At 45.5% G+C, this 22,117-nt stretch overlaps 1 protein-coding gene across 2 annotated transcripts in view; it reads right to left on the reverse strand.

The window, feature by feature from the left end:
• uxs1 (UDP-glucuronate decarboxylase 1) overlaps positions 1-22,117 on the reverse strand; it is a 118,663-nt gene that overhangs the window by 24,256 nt on the left and 72,290 nt on the right. Inside the window, exons 10-12 of one of the 2 annotated variants that reach the window (XM_031800319.1) lie at positions 10,275-10,394; positions 6,767-6,810; positions 6,051-6,195 (exon numbers count right to left, since the gene is read on the reverse strand). In XM_031800319.1, the coding sequence (XP_031656179.1) occupies positions 6,066-6,195; positions 6,767-6,810; positions 10,275-10,394 (294 nt within the window). In that variant the 3' untranslated portion in view covers positions 6,051-6,065. Of the gene's footprint in view, positions 1-6,050; positions 6,196-6,766; positions 6,811-10,274; positions 10,395-22,117 lie in introns of those variants that run through there. The other variant, XM_020460918.2, reaches the window with a different exon arrangement.

The following is a 22,117-nucleotide window of genomic DNA, read 5'->3' on the forward strand; positions in this document are numbered from 1 at the left end:
CTCTGTGAAGCATTTATTTGGACTGCAATTTCTGAGGCTGGTAACTCTAATGAACTTATCCTCTTTAGCAGAGGTAAATCTGGGTCTTTCTTTCCTGTGGTGGTCCTAATGAGAGCCAGTTTCATCATAGTGCTTGATGGCTTTTGTGACTGCACTTGAAGAAACTTTCAACGTTTTTGAAATGTTCCGTATTGACTGACTTTCATGTCTTGATGTAAGGATGGACTGTCGTTTCTCTTTATTTGTACTGTTCTTTCCATAATATGGACTTGGTCTTTTACCAAATAGGGCTATCTTCTGTGTACCACCCCTACCTTGTCACCACACAACCTGCATTCCAGGTGGCTACCTCATGAAGATGGTTGAGAGAATGCCAAGAGTGTGCAAAGCTGTCATCAAGCTGTCCATCATCATCACTAACACTTTTTTGGTTACTACATCAGTCCATATGTGCTATTTCATAGTTTTGATGTCTTCACTATTATTCTACAATGTAGAAAATAGTAAATATAAAGAAAAACCTTGGAATGAGTAGGTGGGTCCAGACTTTTGACTGGTACTGTATTTGCGTCTCAGCCACTGTAGCATAATTAGCAGTGGTAGGTCCAAGTGGCTTGCTGCATGGAAAGGAATGCAGTGGCCTTTAAAAAGCCACTGAAGTTTACCAGGCTGTATGACACACTAACAACCACTATGCTCCCACTGGGAACAGGCCCAAACTGGTCTGATCACATTAACAACCACTATGCTCCCACTGGGAACAGGCCCAAACTGGTCTGATCACATTAACAACCACTATGCTCCCACTGGGAACAGGCCCAAACTGGTCTGATCACATTAACAACCACTATGCTCCTACTGGGAACAGGCTCCAACTGGTCTGATCACATTAACAACCACTATGCTCCCACTGGGAACAGGCCCAAACTGGTCTGATCACATTAACAACCACTATGCTCCCACTGGGAACAGGCCCAAACTGGTCTGATCACATTAACAACCACTATGCTCCCACTGGGAACAGGCCCAAACTGGTCTGATCACATTAACAACCACTATGCTCCTACTGGGAACAGGCCCAAACTGGTCTGATCACATTAACAACCACTATGCTCCCACTGGGAACAGGCCCAAACTGGTCTGATCACATTAACAACCACTATGCTCCTACTGGGAACAGGCTCCAACTGGTCTGATCACATTAACAACCACTATGCTCCTACTGGGAACAGGCCCAAACTGGTCTGATCACATTAACAACCACTATGCTCCCACTGGGAACAGGCCCAAACTGGTCTGATCACATTAACAACCACTATGCTCCTACTGGGAACAGGCCCAAACTGGTCTGATCACATTAACAACCACTATGCTCCTACTGGGAACAGGCCCAAACTGGTCTGATCACATTAACAACCACTATGCTCCTACTGGGAACAGGCTCCAACTGGTCTGATCACATTAACAACCACTATGCTCCCACTGGGAACAGGCCCAAACTGGTCTGATCACATTAACAACCACTATGCTCCCACTGGGAACAGGCCCAAACTGGTCTGATCACATTAACAACCACTATGCTCCCACTGGGAACAGGCTCCAACTGGTCTGATCACATTAACAACCACTATGCTCCCACTGGGAACAGGCCCAAACTGGTCTGATCACATCAACAACCACTATGCTCCTACTGGGAACAGGCCCAAACTGGTCTGATCACATCAACAACCACTATGCTCCCACTGGGAACAGGCCCAAACTGGTCTGATCACATTAACAACCACTATGCTCCTACTGGGAACAGGCCCAAACTGGTCTGATCACATCAACAACCACTATGCTCCCACTGGGAACAGGCTCCAACTGGTCTGATCACATTAACAACCACTATGCTCCCACTGGGAACAGGCCCAAACTGGTCTGATCACATTAACAACCACTATGCTCCTACTGGGAACAGGCCCAAACTGGTCTGATCAAATTAACAACCACTATGCTCCCACTGGGAACAGGCCCAAACTGGTCTGATCACATTAACAACCACTATGCTCCTACTGGGAACAGGCTCCAACTGGTCTGATCACATTAACAACCACTATGCTCCCACTGGGAACAGGCTCCAACTGGTCTGATCACATTAACAACCACTATGCTCCCACTGGGAACAGGCTCCAACTGGTCTGATCACATCAACAACCACTATGCTCCCACTGGGAACAGGCCCAAACTGGTCTGATCACATTAACAACCACTATGCTCCCACTGGGAACAGGCTCCAACTGGTCTGATCACATTAACAACCACTATGCTCCCACTGGGAACAGGCTCCAACTGGTCTGATCACATCAACAACCACTATGCTCCCACTGGGAACAGGCCCAAACTGGTCTGATCACATTAACAACCACTATGCTCCCACTGGGAACAGGCTCCAACTGGTCTGATCACATCAACAACCACTATGCTCCCACTGGGAACAGGCTCCAACTGGTCTGATCACATTAACAACCACTATGCTCCCACTGGGAACAGGCCCAAACTGGTCTGATCACATTAACAACCACTATGCTCCTACTGGGAACAGGCCCAAACTGGTCTGATCAAATTAACAACCACTATGCTCCCACTGGGAACAGGCCCAAACTGGTCTGATCACATTAACAACCACTATGCTCCTACTGGGAACAGGCTCCAACTGGTCTGATCACATTAACAACCACTATGCTCCCACTGGGAACAGGCTCCAACTGGTCTGATCACATTAACAACCACTATGCCCCCACTGGGAACAGGCCCAAAATGGTCTGATCACATCAACAACCACTATGCTCCTACTGGGAACAGGCGCCAACTGGTCTGATCACATTAACAACCACTATGCTCCCACTGGGAACAGGCTCCAACTGGTCTGATCACATTAACAACCACTATGCTCCCACTGGGAACAGGCTCCAACTGGTCTGATCACATCAACAACCACTATGCTCCCACTGGGAACAGGCCCAAACTGGTCTGATCACATTAACAACCACTATGCTCCCACTGGGAACAGGCTCCAACTGGTCTGATCACATTAACAACCACTATGCTCCCACTGGGAACAGGCTCCAACTGGTCTGATCACATCAACAACCACTATGCTCCCACTGGGAACAGGCCCAAACTGGTCTGATCACATTAACAACCACTATGCTCCCACTGGGAACAGGCTCCAACTGGTCTGATCACATCAACAACCACTATGCTCCCACTGGGAACAGGCTCCAACTGGTCTGATCACATTAACAACCACTATGCTCCCACTGGGAACAGGCTTCAACTGGCTACCTGCTCATCAGCCATCCATCAATATAGACCTCCTTTTCTCTACATGGTTTATTCATGTTAAATTGACTAAATAAAATAGTTTTTAATTTAAAAAAAAACGAATGATGCACAAATCATTCACAAAACGATCCTGTGATATTATGCAAGGTGTTTTCTGTGGGCCAGTTCTAATGAAGCCCCTATAAATAATAACACAATAACAAATCCACGCTGGTGGGATGAACCCAGAAATTGCTACAACAGGTACCTTCGGGTTCATTGATGAAATACACAGACAATGCTGTAAGGATCTGTATAGATGAGAAAACTCCTCTGTAGATTTAGTTTGCAGGGCAAGACAACATACATGGATTATAAACTAATGCTTTAGTTTCCTGCACCACCTAAAATAAATAATGGTCTTAAAGCAACAAGACTCACATCTAGTAGCAGAACAGAGAAAGGAGAGACAAAGACAGCGCTAACGAACAAATTAAAGAGTGCTGTGATAAAAACAGTTCCTATTCCACCTGCCACCATCATATAAAAAGGTCCAAATGTCTCCCACAATTCCAAGTGACACCACGCCCAAATCAGCATCGTCAGGTGCTAAAGTATCGGAGTCAACATTGTCTCCCTCTGGCTCTCCCGAGGCCTCAGCCACGTAGGTGAAATGCATCGTGGGAAGTGACAAAAGGTTTGCCGTCTTGAATTCGTGCTAGACAGAGGTAAGTCTGCGAGGCAAGTCTGCGAGGCACAATAAGTCTGTGAGGTAGGCCTGTGAGGGAGGTCTGTGAGGGAGGTCTGCGAGGGAGGTCTGCGAGGCACAATACGTCTGTGAGGTAGGCCTGTGAGGGAGGTCTGTGAGGGAGGCCTGTGAGGTAGGCCTGTGAGGGAGGTCTGTGAGGGAGGCCTGTGAGGGAGGTCTGTGAGGGAGGCCTGTGAGGTAGGCCTGTGAGGTAGGCCTGTGAGGGAGGTCTGCGAGGTAGGCCTATGAGGTAGGCCTGTGAGGGAGGTCTGTGAGGGAGGTCTGTGAGGTAGGCCTGTGAGGGAGGTCTGCGAGGTAGGCCTGTGAGGTAGGCCTGTGAGGGAGGTCTGCGAGGGAGGCCTGTGAGGGAGGCCTGTGAGGGAGGCCTGTGAGGGAGGCCTGTGAGGGAGGTCTGCGAGGTAGGCCTGTGAGGTAGGCCTGTGAGGGAGGTCTGCGAGGGAGGCCTGTGAGGGAGGCCTGTGAGGGAGGCCTGTGAGGTAGGCCTGTGAGGTAGGCCTGTGAGGTAGGCCTGTGAGGGAGGTCTGTGAGGTAGGCCTGTGAGGTAGGCCTGTGAGGGAGGTCTGTGAGGTAGGCCTGTGAGGGAGGTCTGCGAGGCACAATAAGTCTGAGGTAGGCCTGTGAGGTAGGCCTGTGAGGTAGGTCTGTGAGGGAGGCCTGTGAGGGAGGCCTGTGAGGGAGGCCTGTGAGGGAGGCCTGTGAGGGAGGCCTGTGAGGTAGGCCTGTGAGGTAGGCCTGTGAGGTAGGCCTGTGAGGGAGGTCTGTGAGGGAGGTCTGTGAGGGAGGCCTGTGAGGGAGGTCTGTGAGGGAGGTCTGCGAGGGAGGTCTGCGAGGCACAATAAGTGTGAGGTAGGCCTGTGAGGTAGGTCTGTGAGGTAGGTCTGTGAGGTAGGTCTGTGAGGTAGGTCTGTGAGGGAGGCCTGTGAGGGAGGCCTGTGAGGGAGGCCTGTGAGGGAGGCCTGTGAGGTAGGCCTGTGAGGGAGGCCTGTGAGGGAGGCCTGTGAGGGAGGCCTGTGAGGGAGGCCTGTGAGGTAGGCCTGTGAGGGAGGTCTGTGAGGGAGGTCTGTGAGGTAAGACTGAGGGCAGACAGTCATATGTGTAATAATGGTGGGTTACAATAACATGCTTTGCTGGTCTTAGACATTATCAAATGTTTGAACGTGACTTTTACTTTGAGGGTGACATTTCATTGAAGAAGTCTTTTTGAATAATTGCAGCGATGCTCTTTTTAACATTTCATAGCTACTTAGTGCTCTGCCCATGTTCTTTCAGAAGAATAAAATGTCACCCAGAGTCTTGGCTTGGCAATGTAACGTCCTGGGTAGGGAAATGGGACTCTTAAGTCCACCAAATCCACTGATTCACAGACTATGGAAGTCATTAAGCAAAGTCAGGCTGTCATAGGACCTGGTTGAGAGAGGAGAAAACTTAGAGGAGAGGTTGCATCAAGCTGTTTATACAAGCCTAATTAAAGACATTCACGTTCCAGGTAAACGGTTGCCCCGAAGGATGATAGGAGAGCTTCAAATACCCATCCTCCTTTGATCTCGCTCCTTCTAAATTGCAGAATGTTTGTGTGTGTGTGTGTGTGTGTTGTGTTGTGTGAGATCAGACTGCACCGTCGATGAAAGCAGGGCTGATTAAATTATTCTCCAAAGATCATTCAAACACACACACATGCACACACACACACACACAGAGACAGACATGCACACAGCAATCGCCAAAACCTTTGAAGACTGAGGATGTGGATGAGGCGGTGTGTGTGTGTGTGTGTGTGTGTGTGTGTGTGTGTGTGTGTGTGTGTGTGTGTGTGTGTGTGTGTGTGTGTGCATGTCTGTGTGTGTGTGTGTGTGTGTGTGTGTGTGTGTGTGTGTGTGTGTGTGTGTGTGTGTACGTGTACGTGATGAAGAGAGAGAGAGAGAGAGAGAGGGGTGTTAGCATTTTATCCCACCACCTTTGTAATCTAAAGCAAATATTACCTTTCTCTCCCCTAAAAAAACTTGTGGTCGGAGTTCCCATGTCCAGCCAGCCGCCTGTCCATTGCCTCCAGATTCCTGCGAGTGTTACAAAGTTGATATATCCAGACCCCTACGCCCCTCCAACCGAGCCCAACTATCAGTCTGTGTGAAAAGCAAACACTGCCACCTTTCAAATGAACAAAGCCATTTCCACCTTTGAAATACTGTCAATTACTAGAAAGAATTAGTGATCTTTGGGAAGATTCCCTCCCTGGTTATCCAACCTTCCCTTCCCTTAGAAGAGAGAACATGCATGCTTAATGGTCTGGGCCTTCAGAGCCCATAGAATATTAACGCTACCACATACCACCACAATGTTCTGCTGAGAGACAGACACCTGCATGCACACACACCCATATCTGCACACACACACAAACACACAAAGTGATGATAACCATATTGCTCAGGCATGTTTTTTTTTTCTTCCCCTTTCCACTGAGAGACATCGTGTCTTAAAGAGAGCGCGACATTTAAGCTACCCAGCGGGCCGTCGGTCTTCTGCCCGTATCCACTGAATACAACACCTGAATACACAATTCTAATCCAATCTGTCGGACACATTCACAGAAACAGCATGCAGAGATACACAGACAACACAGACATCAACAAATGGAGAGCAAGATAAAAATGTAAGCTTCTGTGAACAGTGTTAGATGTGTTCGGTCAGGCTTACCTCACATACTGGAAGGCCCTCGTCTGGGATCCACTACCATACACCTATATAAACAAGGTGATATGAAACAATCTTATTCAGAATCAGATTCTTGACATATTCAGAGAAAGACAGGTAGGTGCTACATGACGGACCAGAGAGACAAGTCTGTCTGTCCATCTGTCTGACTGAGTGAATGAGTGATGGTAATACTACAGCTGGTAGAGTGTGTGAGATGAGAGGAAATGTATGGGTGAGGAGACAGTGAGAGTGGTAGAGGGTGATGGAGTGAGAGTGACAGAGATAGTGATACAGCGTGACAGAGAGAGAGATAGTGATTTAGAGTGAGAGTGACAGAGAGAGAGATAGTGATTTAGAGTGAGTGACAGAGATAGTGATACAGAGTATCAGTGACAGAGAGAGAGATAGTGATTTAGAGTGAGAGTGACAGAGATAGTGATACAGCGTGACAGAGAGAGAGATAGTGATTTAGAGTGAGAGTGACAGAGATAGTGATACAGCGTGACAGAGAGAGAGATGGTGATTTAGAGTGAGAGTGACAGAGAGAGATAGTGATTTAGAGTGAGTGACAGAGATAGTGATACAGAGTATCAGTGACAGAGAGAGAGATAGTGATTTAGAGTGAGAGTGACAGAGATAGTGATACAGCGTGACAGAGAGAGAGATAGTGATTTAGAGTGAGTGACAGAGATAGTGATACAGAGTATCAGTGACAGAGAGAGAGTGATACAGAGTGTCAGTGAGAGAGATTTAGAGTGAAAGTGACAGAGAGAGACATAGTGATTTAGAGTGACAGAGAGAGATAGTGATACAGAGTGTCATTGAGAGAGATTTAGAGTGAAAGTGACAGAGAGAGATAGTGATACATAGTGTCAGTGACAGACAGAGTGAGAGTGATTTAGAGTGAACGTGACAGAGAAAGATAGTGATTTAGAGTGAGAGTGACAGAGAGAGATAGTGATACAGAGTGTCAGTGACAGAGAGTGAGTAACAGAGTAACAGTAACAGAAGTAACAGTGGTAGTAGAAACAGCAGTAACAGCGGCAGTAGTAACAGTGGCTGTTGAAACAGTTGCAACAGTGGTTGTAGTAGTAACAGTGGTAGTAGTAAGAGTGGTAGTAGTAATTGTGGTAGTAGTAACAGTTGTAACATCGGTAACAGTAGTAACAGTGGTAAAAGTAACAGTGGTAGTAGAAACAGTGGTAGTAATGATAGTAGTAACAGTGGTATTAGAAACAGTAGTAACAGTGGTATTAGTAGTAACAGTAGTAACATTGGTATTAGAAGCAGTAGCAATATTGGTATTAGTAGTAACAGTGGTAATATTGGTATTAGTAGTAACAGTAGTAACAGTGGTATTAGTAGTAACAGTGGTATTAGTAGTAACAGTAGTAACATTGGTATTAGTAGTAACAGTAGTAACAGTGATAGTAGTAACAGTGGTAGTAGTAGTAGTAACAGTAGTAACAGTGGTAGTAGTAACAGTGGTAGTAGTAGTAGCAACAGTAATAACAGTGGTAGTAGTAGTAGTAACAGTAATAACAGTGGTAGTAGTAACAGTAATAACAGTGGTAGTAGTAACAGTAATAACAGTGGTAGTAGTAACAGTAATAACAGTGGTAGTAGTGGGTAACAGTGGTAATAGTAGTAACAGTAGTAACAGTGGTAGTAGTAACAGTAATAACAGTGGTAGTAGTAACAGTAATAACAGTGGTATTAGTAGTAACAGTAGTAACAGTGGTATTAGTAGTAACAGTAGTAACAGTGGTATTAGTAGTAACAGCAGTAACATCAGTAACAGTAGTAACAGTGGTAGTAATGACAGTAGTAACAGTGGTAGTAATGACAGTAGTAAAAGTGGCAGCATTAATAGTTGTAAGAGTGGAAGCAGTAACAGATGGCAACAGTGTAACAGTGGTAGTAGTAACAGTTGTAACAGTAGTAACAGTGGTAGTAGTAACAGTAGTAACAGTGGTAGTAGTAATAACAGTGGTAGTAGTAACAGTGGTAGTAGTAGTAGTAACAGTAATAACAGTGGTAGTAGTAACAGTGGTAGTAGTAACAGTAATAACAGTGGTAATAGTAGTAACAGTAGTAACAGTGGTAGTAGTAACAGTGGTAGTAGTAATAACAGTGGTAGTAGTAACAGTGGTAGTAGTAATAACAGTGGTAGTAGTAACAGTGGTAGTAGTAATAAGTGGTAGTAGTAACAGTGGTAGTAGTAGTAGTAACAGTAATAACAGTGGTAGTAGTAACAGTAATAACAGTGGTAGTAGTAGTAGTAACAGTAATAACAGTGGTAGTAGTAACAGTAATAACAGTGGTAGTAGTAACAGTAATAACAGTGGTAGTAGTAACAGTAATAACAGTGGTAATAGTAGTAACAGTAGTAACAGTGGTAGTAGTAATAACAGTGGTAGTAGTAACAGTGGTAGGAGTAATAACAGTGGTAGTAGTAACAGTGGTAGTAGTAATAAGTGGTAGTAGTAACAGTAGTAACAGTGGTAGTAGTAGTAGTAACAGTAGTAAGTGGTAGTAGTAACAGTAATAACAGTGGTAGTAGTAATAACAGTGGTAGTAGTAACAGTAGTAACAGTGGTAGTAGTAATAACAGTGGTAGTAGTAACAGTGGTAGTAGTAGTAGTAACAGTAATAACAGTGGTAGTAGTAACAGTGGTAGTAGTAACAGTAATAACAGTGGTAATAGTAGTAACAGTAGTAACAGTGGTAGTAGTAACAGTGGTAGTAGTAATAACAGTGGTAGTAGTAACAGTGGTAGTAGTAATAAGTGGTAGTAGTAACAGTGGTAGTAGTAGTAGTAACAGTAGTAACAGTGGTAGTAGTAACAGTAATAACAGTGGTAGTAGTAACAGTAATAACAGTGGTAGTAGTAACAGTAATAACAGTGGTAGTAGTAACAGTAATAACAGTGGTAGTAGTAATAACAGTGGTAGTAGTAACAGTAATAACAGTGGTAGTAGTAACAGTAATAACAGTGGTAGTAGTGGGTAACAGTGGTAATAGTAGTAACAGTAGCAGTAGTAATAACAGTGGTAGTAGTAACAGTGGTAGTAGTAATAACAGTGGTAGTAGTAACAGTAGTAACAGTGGTAGTAGTAATAACAGTGGTAGTAGTAACAGTAGTAACAGTGGTAGTAGTAGTAACAGTGGTAGTAGTAACAGTAATAACAGTGGTAGTAGTAGTAGTAACAGTAGTAACAGTGGTAGTAGTAACAGTAATAACAGTGGTAGTAGTAGTAGTAACAGTAGTAACAGTGGTAACAGTGGTAGTAGTAACAGTAATAACAGTGGTAGTAGTAGTAATAACAGTGGTAGTAGTAGTAATAACAGTGGTAGTAGTAACAGTAATAACAGTGGTAGTAGTGGGTAACAGTGGTAATAGTAGTAACAGTAATAACAGTGGTAGTAGTAGTAACAGCGGTAGTAGTAATAGTGGTAGCAGTGACAGTAGTAACCATAGTAAGAGTGGTAATTATAGTGGACGTACGGTGAGGGGCTCTCCCTGTAGAGCCTGCAGTATGAAGTTGCTGACCACACGGCCGTCGTTCATGTGCATCCGGGACCCAAAGGTGTTAAAGATGCGTGCCACCCTCACCTCCACTCCTTCCTGTGAGCACAGGAATAGGAAATAGAGGGGTGAGTAGAAAAGTACGCAAAAAAAGGGGGATATGGTTTGTGTCAACGACCTACCCTAACGCAATGATGAAACAACCTCATAGGTCGAGGACATGACGCAATTCATGAGTTATTAGCATGTAATTACCATTTAGTGTTCTCTAATACAAGGTGACGAGGGAACCATAAAGTAAACAAACATAACCAAAATAAGTCAGATTTGAGTTGCTCCTAGCTCTATGATTTACAGGCTTCAGACTCTAGTTTCACAGACAAATACATCTTTGGGGGCTTAAAATCACCAGGCACAATATTGGTACCCTTTCGAAACCTGTACGCAGAACATCAAAGATGGATTAACACAATCCGATCATTATAGTAAGAAAACAACAAGCCATCTGTTGCGCTAGTTTTGCTAAATTCTACTCGAAAAGCTGATTCTAACATGCTTGCGTCATTTGGTAAAGTTTTTAAAGTCAAAAATGTGTCTTTGCAGGATCTCTGCTTTTCTAGTATCGGTCTGTTTCTCCATCTAACGCAAAGTGTTTTGTTGTGATCTGTACACCAGATTAATGTATTTAAGCAGAAGCAGAGAACATTATATTCTGGGGAGGTGCTGTGTGTGGAGGGATTAGCAACATTTACACACAAAGCCCTATCGACTGGGCAAGCTTTATCGCTGGTACACATACACAGCTCATTGGTCCACCAGCTGACAAACAAACAAAACGATTACAAAAATCTCACACAAACAAAAATACACACAAGAATTGTCAGTTGTGTGTGCTGGATGATTTCTCAGACAGGTTTGGAAATTTGGCCTCCTGGAAGTGCGTGCCTTTGCTCCAGCCTTTGCTCCAACACACTAGTGTTGGGGAGGAACATAACTCAGTAGCTCTTCAGGACTGACACTGGACACCCGCCGGCCTACAATCTCATACTATCCCTGCGTGTAAAATCCTGACCTAACCTGATGGATAGACTGAGTTGCACCTAAGTGATAACCAATCAATCACACAACCCAGGTCACACTCAGAGTGAGTACATATTGATCTGATCATTTAAAAAAACTCTGTTTGCCCCATCCTAAGCATGGTCTGGACCAACTAGGGCAGTGTATGAAATGGCACCCTATTCCTTATATAAGGCGCATTACTTTTGACCAGAGCCCTATGTGGGATGTCAACTGAGGTCCTCTCTTCTCATTAACCAGGTGTTTTTACTCCAGCGTATCCATGATATTTACCTTCTGTTTGAACTCCATGACATTAGCCAGGTGTTTGGCCTCCAGCAAATCCATGACATTAGCCAAGTGTTTGGCCTCTAGCGTATCCATGACAATAGCCAGGTGTTTGGCCTCTAGCGTATCCATGACATTAACCAGGGCAGGTTTCTCAAAAGCATTGTAAGTCTAAGTTCATCGATAAACATAGAATGAAGCCGTTTATCTGTCTCTCTGTGACTGCCGAAAAAGTCAGTTGATAAAAAATAGTTTAATGTTCTAAACAAATAAAACAGAGGTAACCAAATTATATGATAGCCTGATTAGGCTACATATTGACATCACTTTCATGTATGTGCAATCGATAGACCTATCTAGTTTTAAGCTATTAGGTTACACTGGAGCCGCTTCAATATATCGCTTAGACCAGTAGGCTACTATTATCTAAAAGCTCACACATTTCACTGTGGCTCAACCAATAACCTAAAGGTCAACACATTAGGTCTATGGCAAAGTCAATTAACTTGTAGCCTAGGCCTAAACTAGGCTACTTCATGTTCAATTATTTCATTTTATAATATTTGTAGGTCTACTTGAAGCTTATTTCATGGCTGCCATTAGGCTACAATCAATTTTAATTTTTTCAATTACGAAGGATTTTGTAATTCTATTTTTAGGTCACATTCATATATTATAAATAGCGAAAAAGAGCGACTGACTTTGGCTTTATTATTTCTTCCTTACAGTTTACACAAACTGAAGACATTTACACAATCAAACATGGCATACAAAATAGCACGAAAAAACATAACACTATTGGAAAACAACCTCAGCAAAAAAAGAAATAGCCCCTTTTCAGGACCCTGTCTTTCAAAGACAGGGTAAGTAACTTCACAGATCTTCATTGCAAAGGATTTAAACACCGTTTCCCATGCCTGTTCAATGTTAAGACACTAACAGCTTACAGACAGTAGGCAATTAAGGTCACAGTTATGAAAACTTAGGACACTAAAGAGGTCTTTCTACTGACTCTGAAACACACTAAAAGAAAGATGCCCATGGTCCCTGCTCATCTCCGTGAACATGCCTCAGGCATGCTGCAAGGAGGCATGAGGACTACAGATGTGGCCAGGAGAATAAATTGAAATGTTCGTACTGTGAGATGCCTAACACAGCGCTACAGGGAGACAGGACGGACAGTTGATCGTCCTCGCAGAGGCAAACCACGTGTAACAACACCTGCACAGGATCGGTACATCTGAACATCACAAATGTGGGACAGGTACAGAATGGCAACAACAATTGTGCAAGTTACACCAGGAACGCACAATCCCTCCATCAGTGCTCAGACTGTCCGCAATAGGCTGAGAGAGGCTGAACTGAGGGCTTGAAGGCCTGTTGTAAGTAGAGGTCGACCGATTAATTGGAATGGCCGATTAATTAGGGCCGGTTTCAAGTTCTCATAACAATCGGAAATCTGTCATTTTGGACGCCGATTTTGCCGATTGTTCATCACCTTATTTTCAATGAAGGCCTAGGAACGGTGGGTTAACTGCCTTGTTCAGGGGCAGAATGACAGATGTTGACCGTGTCAGCTCAGGGATTCAATCTTGCAACCTTACGGTTAACTAGTCCAACACTCGTTAGAGTGAGGAGCCCGCCTCACGAGGAGCCCGCCTGTTATGCGAATGCAGTAAGAAGCCAGGGTAAGTTGCTAGCTAGCATTAAACTTAAATCAATCATAATCACTAGTTATAACTACACATGGTTGATGATATTACTAGTTTATCTAGCGTGTCCTGTGTTGCATATAATCGATGCAGTGCGCATTCGCGAAAAAGGACTGTCGTTGCTCCAAAGTGTACCTAACCATAACCATCAATGCCTTTCTTAAAATCAATACACAGAAGTATATATTTTTAAACCTGCATATTTAGCTAAAAGAAATCCAGGTTAGCAGGCAATATTAACCAGGTGAACTTGTGTCACTTCTCTTGCGTTCATTGCACGCAGTCAGGGTATATGCAACAGTTTGGGCCGCCTGGCTCATTGCGAACTAATTTGCCGGAATTTTACGCAATTATGACATAACTGTCACGCCTTGGTCTTAGTGTTTTGTGTTTTCGTTATATATTTGGTCAGGCCAGGGTGTGACAGGGGTTTATGTTTTTGTAATTCGTATTGGGGTTTGTAGTATTTGGGATCGCGGCTGATTAGGGGTGTTGTATAGGCTTGGCTGCCTGAGGCGGTTCTCAATCAGCAGTCAGGTGCTTCTCGTTGCCTCTGATTGGGAACCGTATTTAGGTAGCCTGAGTTCGCTTTGTCTTTCGTGGGTGATTGTTCCTGTCTCTGTGTAGTGTTCACCAGATAGGCTGTATTAGGTTTCACGTTCCGTTTGTTGTTTTCGTATTTATTTAGTTAATTCATGTATCGCCGTTTTCTTTATTAAAGATCATGATTAACCACCACGCTGCATTTCGGTCCGACTCTCTCTCAACAAACGAAGAACGCCGTTACAGAATCACCCACCACATACGGACCGAGCGGCGTGGTAACAGGCAGGAAAAGCGAAAGGAGGACGTTATGGACAGCAATGGCATGGAGTATACGACGTGGGAAGAAATCGACAGGTGGGCGGCCGACCCAGAGAGAGTGCAGGAGCCCGCATGAGATTCGCTTGAGCAGTGCGAGGAAGGCTATAGGCGAATGGAGTCGAAAAGGAAAACACGGCGGCGCAGAGCGAAACCCGAAAGTCACCCCAAAAAATGTATTGGGGGGGGGGCTCAGGGAGAGAGTGGCAGAGTCAGGAGTCAGACCTGAGCCAACTCTCCCTGTTAATCATGAGGAGCAGCGATATAAGGACTTCTGGTCTTGGGAGATGATATTAGACGGAAGAGGACCCTGGGCTCAGCCTGGTGAATATCGCCGCCCCAAGGAGGAAGCAGAGGCAGCAGGAGATAGGAGCCGGCGATACGAGGGAACACGGTTGGCAAGGAAGCCCGAGAAGCAACCCCAAAAAATTATTGGGGGGGGGGGGGCTTACAGGGAGTATGGCTATGCCAGGTAGGAGACCTGTGCAAACTCCCTGTGCTTTCCGGTGGGCTAAAGAGACCGGGCAGGCACCGTGTTATGCTAGTGAGCGCACGGTGTCTCCAGTGCGGGTGCATAGCCCGGTACAGTTCATACCAGCCCTTCGTATTGGCCGGGCTAGAGTGGGCATCGAGCCAGGTAAGCTTGGGCAGGCTCGGTGCTCAAGAGCTCCAGTGCGCCTGCACGGTCCGGTCTATCCAGAGCCACCTCCACACACCAGTCCTCCAGTAGCAGCTCCCCGCACCAGGCTTCCTGTGCGTGTCCTCGCTCCAGTATCACCAGTGCCCGCACCACGCATCAGGCCTACAGTGCGCCTCGCCTCTCCTGCTCTGTCGGAGTCTCCCGCCTGTTCAGCACAGCCAGAGCCTTCCTTCCCTCCTGCGATGTCGGAGTCTCCCGCCTGTTCAGCGCAGCCAGCGTTTTCCTCCTCTCCTGCGCTGTCGGAGTCTCCCGCCTGTTCAGCGCTATCAGAGCCTTCTCTCTATACAGCGCTGCCGGAGCCTCCTGCCTGTTTGAAGCAGCCTGAGCTGCCATTCTGCAAGGAGCTGCCAGTCTGCAAGGAGCTGCCAGTCTGCAAGGAGCTGCCAGTCTGCAAGGAGCTGTCAGTCTGCATGAAGCAGCCAGTCTGCAAGGAGCTGCCAGTCGGCAAGGAGCGGCCAGTCTGCAAGGAGCTGCCAGTCTGCAAGGAGCTGCCAGTCTGCAAGGAGCTGTCAGCCTGCATGGATCAGTCAGAGCTGTCAGTCTGCAAGGAGCTGCCAGTCTGCAGGGTGCTGTCAGTCTGCATGAAGCAGCCAGAGCTGTCAGTCTGCAAGGAGCTGTCAGTCTGCATAGAGCAGCTAGATCCGCCAGTCAGCCATGATCTTCTAGATCTGCCAGTCAACCAGATTCTTCCAGATCTGCCTGTCAACCAGAATCTTCCAGATCTGCTAGTCAACCAGAATCTTCCAGATCTGCTAGTCAACCAGAATCTTCCAGATCTGCTAGTCAACCAGAATCTTCCAGATCTGCTAGTCAACCAGAATCTTCCAGATCTGCTAGTCAACCAGAATCTTCCAGATCTGCTAGTCAACCAGAATCTTCCAGATCTGCTAGTCAACCAGAATCTTCCAGATCTGCTAGTCAACCAGAATCTTCCAGATCTGCTAGTCAACCAGAATCTTCCAGATCTGCTAGTCAACCAGAATCTTCCAGATCTGCTAGTCAACCAGAATCTTCCAGATCTGCTAGTCAACCAGAATCTTCCAGATCTGCTAGTCAACCAGAATCTTCCAGATCTGCTAGTCAACCAGAATCTTCCAGATCTGCTAGTCAACCTGAATCTTCCAGATCCGCCAGCCAGCCAGGATCTACCGGAGCCTACTACCTACCTGAGCTTCATCTCAGTACTGGGTCTTCCTCTCAGTACTGGGCTGCCTCTCAGTACTGGGCTGCCCCTCTGTTCCGGGCTGCCCCTCAGTCCCGAGATGCCCCTCAGTCCCGAGATGCCCCTCAGTCCCGAGATGCCCCTCAGTCCCGAGATGCCCCTCAGTCCCGAGATGCCCCTCAGTCCCGAGATGCCCCTCAGTCCCGAGATGCCCCTCAGTCCCGAGATGCCCCTCAGTCCCGAGATGCCCCTCAGTCCCGAGATGCCCCTCAGTCCCGAGATGCCCCTCAGTCCCGAGATGCTCCTCAGTTCTGTGGGGTTCTGGGTGAGGACTATTAGGCCATGGTCGGCGGCGAGGGTGGATTATCCCAGGACGCGAAGGGGAGGAACTAGGACATTAATGAACTGGGGTCCACGTCCCGAGCCGGAGCCGCCACCAATGACAGACCTCCTCCCTTTGGTTTTGAGGTGCGTCCGGGAGTCCGCACCTTGGGGGGGGGGGGGGGGGGGTTCTGTCACGCCTTGGTCTTAGTGTTTTGTGTTTTCGTTATATATTTGGTCAGGCCAGGGTGTGACAGGGGTTTATGTTGTTGTAATTCGTATTGGGGTTTGTAGTATTTGGGATCGCGGCTGATTAGGGGTGTTGTATAGGCTTGGCTGCCTGAGGCGGTTCTCAATCAGCAGTCAGGTGCTTCTCGTTGCCTCTGATTGGGAACCGTATTTAGGTAGCCTGAGTTCGCTTTGTCTTTCGTGGGTGATTGTTCCTGTTTATTTAGTTATTTCATGTATCGCCGTTTTCTTTATTAAAGATCATGATTAACCACCACGCTGCATTTCGGTCCGACTCTCTCTCAACAAACGAAGAACGCCGTTACAATAACATTGAAGGTTGTGCAATGTAACAGAAATATTTATTTTCCATTTCCTGTAGCAGCAGGCTCATAAGCATTAATTCAAACAACACTTTCGTGCGTTTTGCCAGCAGCTCTGCTGTTTATGACTTCAAGACTATCAACTCCCGAGATTAGGCTAGTGTAACGATGAGATGTGAAATGGCTAGCTAGTTAGCGGGTGTGCGCTAATAGCGTTTCAAACATCACTCGCTCTGAGACTTGGAGTAGTTGTTCCTCTTGCTCTGCATGGGTAACGCTGCTTCGAGGGTGGCTGTTGTCGATGTGTTCCTGGTTCGAGCCCAGGTAGGAGCGAGGAGAGGTACGGAAGCTATACTGTTACACTGGCAATACTAAAGTGCCTATAAGAACATCCAAAGGTCAAAGGTATATGAAATACAAATGGTATAGAGAGAAATAGTCCTATAATTCCTATAATAACTACAACCTAAAACTTTTTACCTGGGAATATTGAAGACTCATGTTAAAAGGAACCACCAGCTTTCATATGATCTCATGTTCTGAGCAAGGAACTTAAACATTAGCTTTCTTACATGGCACATATTGCACTTTTACTTTCTTCTCCAACACTTTGTTTTTGCATTATTTAAACCAAATTGAACATGTTTCATTATCTATGAGGCTAAATTGATTTTATTGATGTATTATATTAAGTTAAAATAACTGTTACTTCAGTATTGTTGTAATTGTCATTATTACAAATACATGTTTATTTTTAATTTTTTAGATAGGCCGATTAATTGGTTTCGGCTTTTTTTGGTCCTCCAATAAGCGGTACCGGTATCGGCGTTGAAAAATCATAAAATCGGTCGACCTCTAGTTGTAAGGCAGGTCTTCACAAGACATCACCGGCAACAACGTCGCCTAAGGGCACAAACCCAACGTCGCTGGACCAGACAGGACTGGCAAAAGTGCTCTTCACTGATGAGTCACGGTTTTGTCTCACCAGGGGTGATGGTCGGATTTGCGTTTATCATCGAAGGAATGAGCGTTACACCGAGGCCTGTACTCTGGAGCGGGATCAATTTGGAGGTGGAGGGTCCGTCATGGTCTGGGGCGGTGTGTCACAGCATCATCGGACTGAGCTTGTCGTCATTGATGTCATTGATGTCAATCTCTACGCTGTGAGTTACAGGGAAAACATCCTCCTCCCTCATGTCGTACCCTTCCTGCAGGCTCATCCTGACATGACCCTCCAGCATGACAATGCCACCAGCCATACTGCTCGTTCTGTGCGTGATTTCATGCAAGACAGGAATGTCAGTGTTCTGCCATGGCTAGTGAAGAGCCCGGATCTCAATTCCATTGAGCACATCTGGGACCTGTTGGATTGGAGGGTGGGGGCTAGGGCAATCCCCCCCAAAAAAATTCTGGGAACTTGCAGGTGCCTTGGTGCAAGAACTGGCAAATCTGGTGCAGTCCATGGGGAGGAGATGCACTGCAGTACTTAATGCAGCTGGTGGCCACACCAGATACTGACTGTTACTTTTGATTTTGACCTCCCCTTTGTTCAGGAACACATTATTCAATTTCTGTTAGTCCCATGTTATTTTTACCTTTATTTAACCAGGCAAGTCAGTTAAGAACACATTCTTATTTTCAATGACGGCCTAGGAACAGTGGGTTAACTGCCTGTTCAGGGGCAGAACGACAGATTTGTACCGTGTCAGCTCGGGGGTTTGAACTCACAACCTTCCGGTTACTAGTCCAACGCTCTAACCACTAGGCTACCCTGTCTGTGGAACTTGTTCAGTTTGTCTCTCAAATGTTGAATCTTTGGTTCATACAAATATTTACAAGTTAAGTGTGCTGAAATAAACACAGTTAACAGTGAGAGGAAGTTTCTTCTTTTGCTGAGTTTATAACACAAACACTTAAATACATAATAAGGCTACAGAACATTTCTCTCGATGGGAAAATTGTATTGTGTAAATTGTTTTGTTTTTTAAAGATAACTGAATACATTGAACCTTTTACACTCGTGGGAATTGGCCTGTAGAGATCGGGCTATATTGAAAAGTTTCTTACAGAAGAAATATGGAGGGCATATGCATAACCATGGTAGAAATGAAAAGGGAACAGTTTGGAGATTATGGGACATTTTCTAGACTAAAAGGTGAGGACACAACAGTTCACCTGACAAGACTGAATCCAAACATTTCATTTCTGTGCATTTTACATTTACTGCACTTTTCACTACACTTAAGATAAGAACATGATACGAACATGATAAGAAAATCATTGGAAAATGTGGGTTAGGTGCAACAAAAGACAGAAAAAAGAAAAACATTTAGTTGTCTTTTGTTGCACCTAACCCACATTCTTCCAAGAATTTTCTTATCATGTTCGGGGCATTTTCAGATTTAGTCATCATCAAGTGTAGTGAAAAGTACAGTAAATGATTCAGTCTTGTCAGAGAGGTCAAACTGGTTTCTCCAAGTGGCCACACCAATCTCCAAAGTGCACAGTTCCTAAGTAATCTGAATGCACTTTTATGATTCAAAGAGTCTTCAACTATAAGGTACTTTTACATTTTTTATTTAGCTCTCCTAGCTGTGTCGTTGAGGAACTAGAACAAGCACACCTGTTGTCGTTTTGTTTGGAACACAGCCCTGCATTACCGTCATCACCCAATTACTGATATTGTTTGCGCAAGCCACAAACGATGCATTATAAATGGCAATCTGGGTCATAATTCGAAAGCTTGTTTTATTGCCAACATGACTAGTTAAATAATAAAATGAGGCCTCGCGAGTGGCACAGCGGTCTAAGGCACTGCATTGCAGCATCGGGTTCGATCCCAGGCTGTGTCACAACCGTCTGTGACCAGGAGTCCCATAGGGCGGTACACAATTGGCCCATACATCAAGTGCTCTTAATTTACAAAATTTCCCTCACTCAGGCAACAAAAACATTTGTAAAAGTTGCCCAATTAGCAACTTCTTGTCACATGCGGTTCTAAAGTTCCGAGCGGCGGTCAGTCAAAACCAGGCTGTATCACATCCGGCCGTGATTAGGAGTCCCACAGGGCGGTACACAATCGGCCCAGTGTCGTCTGGGTTTGGCCGTCATTGTAAATAATAATTTGTTCTTAACTGACTTGCCTAGTTATATAAAAAGGTTCAATAAAAAAATAAAAAAATACAAAAACATACAGTACAGAGCTGTGAAGTGCAGAGCTTGATCTCTGACGTCATTGTACTGTACAGCATGTTACTGCACAGCCACTGTGTTCCAATAATTAAGGCACTTATCAAAGACTAAATCTGCCAGGGGCTGTGAGTGGAAAGGGCTACCCAGGTGTTTGGCCTCCAGCGAATCGATGACCTTAACCAGGTGTTTGGCCTCAAAAGCTTGTATGGAAATATCTTCTGGATAGTATAGACTAGATGGGAAGAATAGAAGGAAGGAACTAAAGCTGTGCACTTAACCTATTCTATATGGAAAGCAGATAACTCCTCATCCAAGAGGGGGATCTAGCTGTCCTATAGAGAAAACAAACCAGAGATCCACACACACTCATCACCACCACACATACACACACTTTATATAAACCATTCAAATAAAAGCAGACAACACACACAACCAAAAACCCACATATAATTGATTATCTGTAGCCTAGCTGGTTACATCACCATCACAACAAGGATAGTCACCCGTCTTCATCTCCAAAGTTACGACACCTACGAGTTCTATTTTTAGTGTCAAAACATGAATAAAAACATGAAGACCTTATATAACAGGCTACCTTGAAAATGTAGGGCATGCTAAAAGGCTGGTAATATATATGGTGAACAAGGACAGAATAAGGAGTATGATTGAGTAGACTTCCTGGAGAGGAAAACAATACAATAAGTTGGGTAAAAAAAACGAGGCCTTGAAATACGAGCTCCCGTTTAACATTATACATCAGTTACAAACTACACCTGTTGTAGGAAGTCATTTTGACCCCGCCTGTTCAGGGGGATGTCCAAAATGTAAGCAGCAAAATGTACTTCTGCACATCTCATCTGGTACTGTCCAATTGATAAAGATTTCTGGAAAGAGATGGAAATGGACCTTTCAAATATTTTGGGCTCTACAGTTGGTATACAGCCTCTCCATTGTGTTCTAGGTCTACTCTCAGCTAGCTCTGCACTGAAATATCATAAAAATACAAATAAATGGTAGCTCTAATGTGATATGCTGGTAGATAAATGATTCAAACCATGAATAGATGACACAAAACCAAAACATTCCTAGTGGCTCAAAAACCTGTTGTGGTTCTTTCCTCTGGAAACACTGACTTATGTCCTTTAGGGGAAACTTGACAAGCTTTTGTATATCTGGAGCCCTGTAGTGAGCTTTATAGGAGAACAGTGTGTGAATATACTGTTGAAGGGGATTGCCAACCCATAACCCACCAAGAATCTGGGTGTTGCGGTTTGTACCATTGGAATTCAATACTTGCAAACATTTGTTTGGGAGGGAATGGGAATAGGTAGAGGGGTGGGAATAGGGAGAGGGGTGGGAATAGGGAGAGGGGTGGGAATAGGGAGAGGGGTGGGAATAGGAATAGGGAGAGGGGTGGGAATAGGAATAGGGTTGGGAATAGGAATAGGGTTGGGAATAGGGAGAGGGTTGGGAATAGGGAGAGGGTTGGGAATAGGGAGAGGGGTGGGAATAGGGAGAGGGGTGGGAATAGGGAGAGGGGTGGGAATAGGGAGAGGGGTGGGAATAGGGAGAGGGTTGGGAATAGGGAGAGGGTTGGGAATAGGGAGAGGGTTGGGAATAGGGAGAGGGGTGGGAATAGGGAGAGGGGTGGGAATAGGGAGAGGGTTGGGAATAGGGAGAGGGTTGGGAATAGGGAGAGGGTTGGGAATAGGGAGAGGGGTGGGAATAGGGAGAGGGGTGGGAATAGGGAGAGGGGTGGGAATAGGGAGAGGGTTGGGAATAGGGAGAGGGTTGGGAATAGGGAGAGGGTTGGGAATAGGGAGAGGGGTGGGAATAGGGAGAGGGGTGGGAATAGGGAGAGGGGTGGGAATAGGGAGAGGGTTGGGAATAGGGAGAGGGTTGGGAATAGGGAGAGGGGTGGGAATAGGGAGAGGGGTGGGAATAGGGAGAGGGGTGGGAATAGGGAGAGGGGTGGG

Source organism: Oncorhynchus kisutch, linkage group LG2 (assembly GCF_002021735.2).
Source record: "Oncorhynchus kisutch isolate 150728-3 linkage group LG2, Okis_V2, whole genome shotgun sequence".
Classification (NCBI taxonomy): Eukaryota; Metazoa; Chordata; class Actinopteri; order Salmoniformes; family Salmonidae; genus Oncorhynchus; species Oncorhynchus kisutch.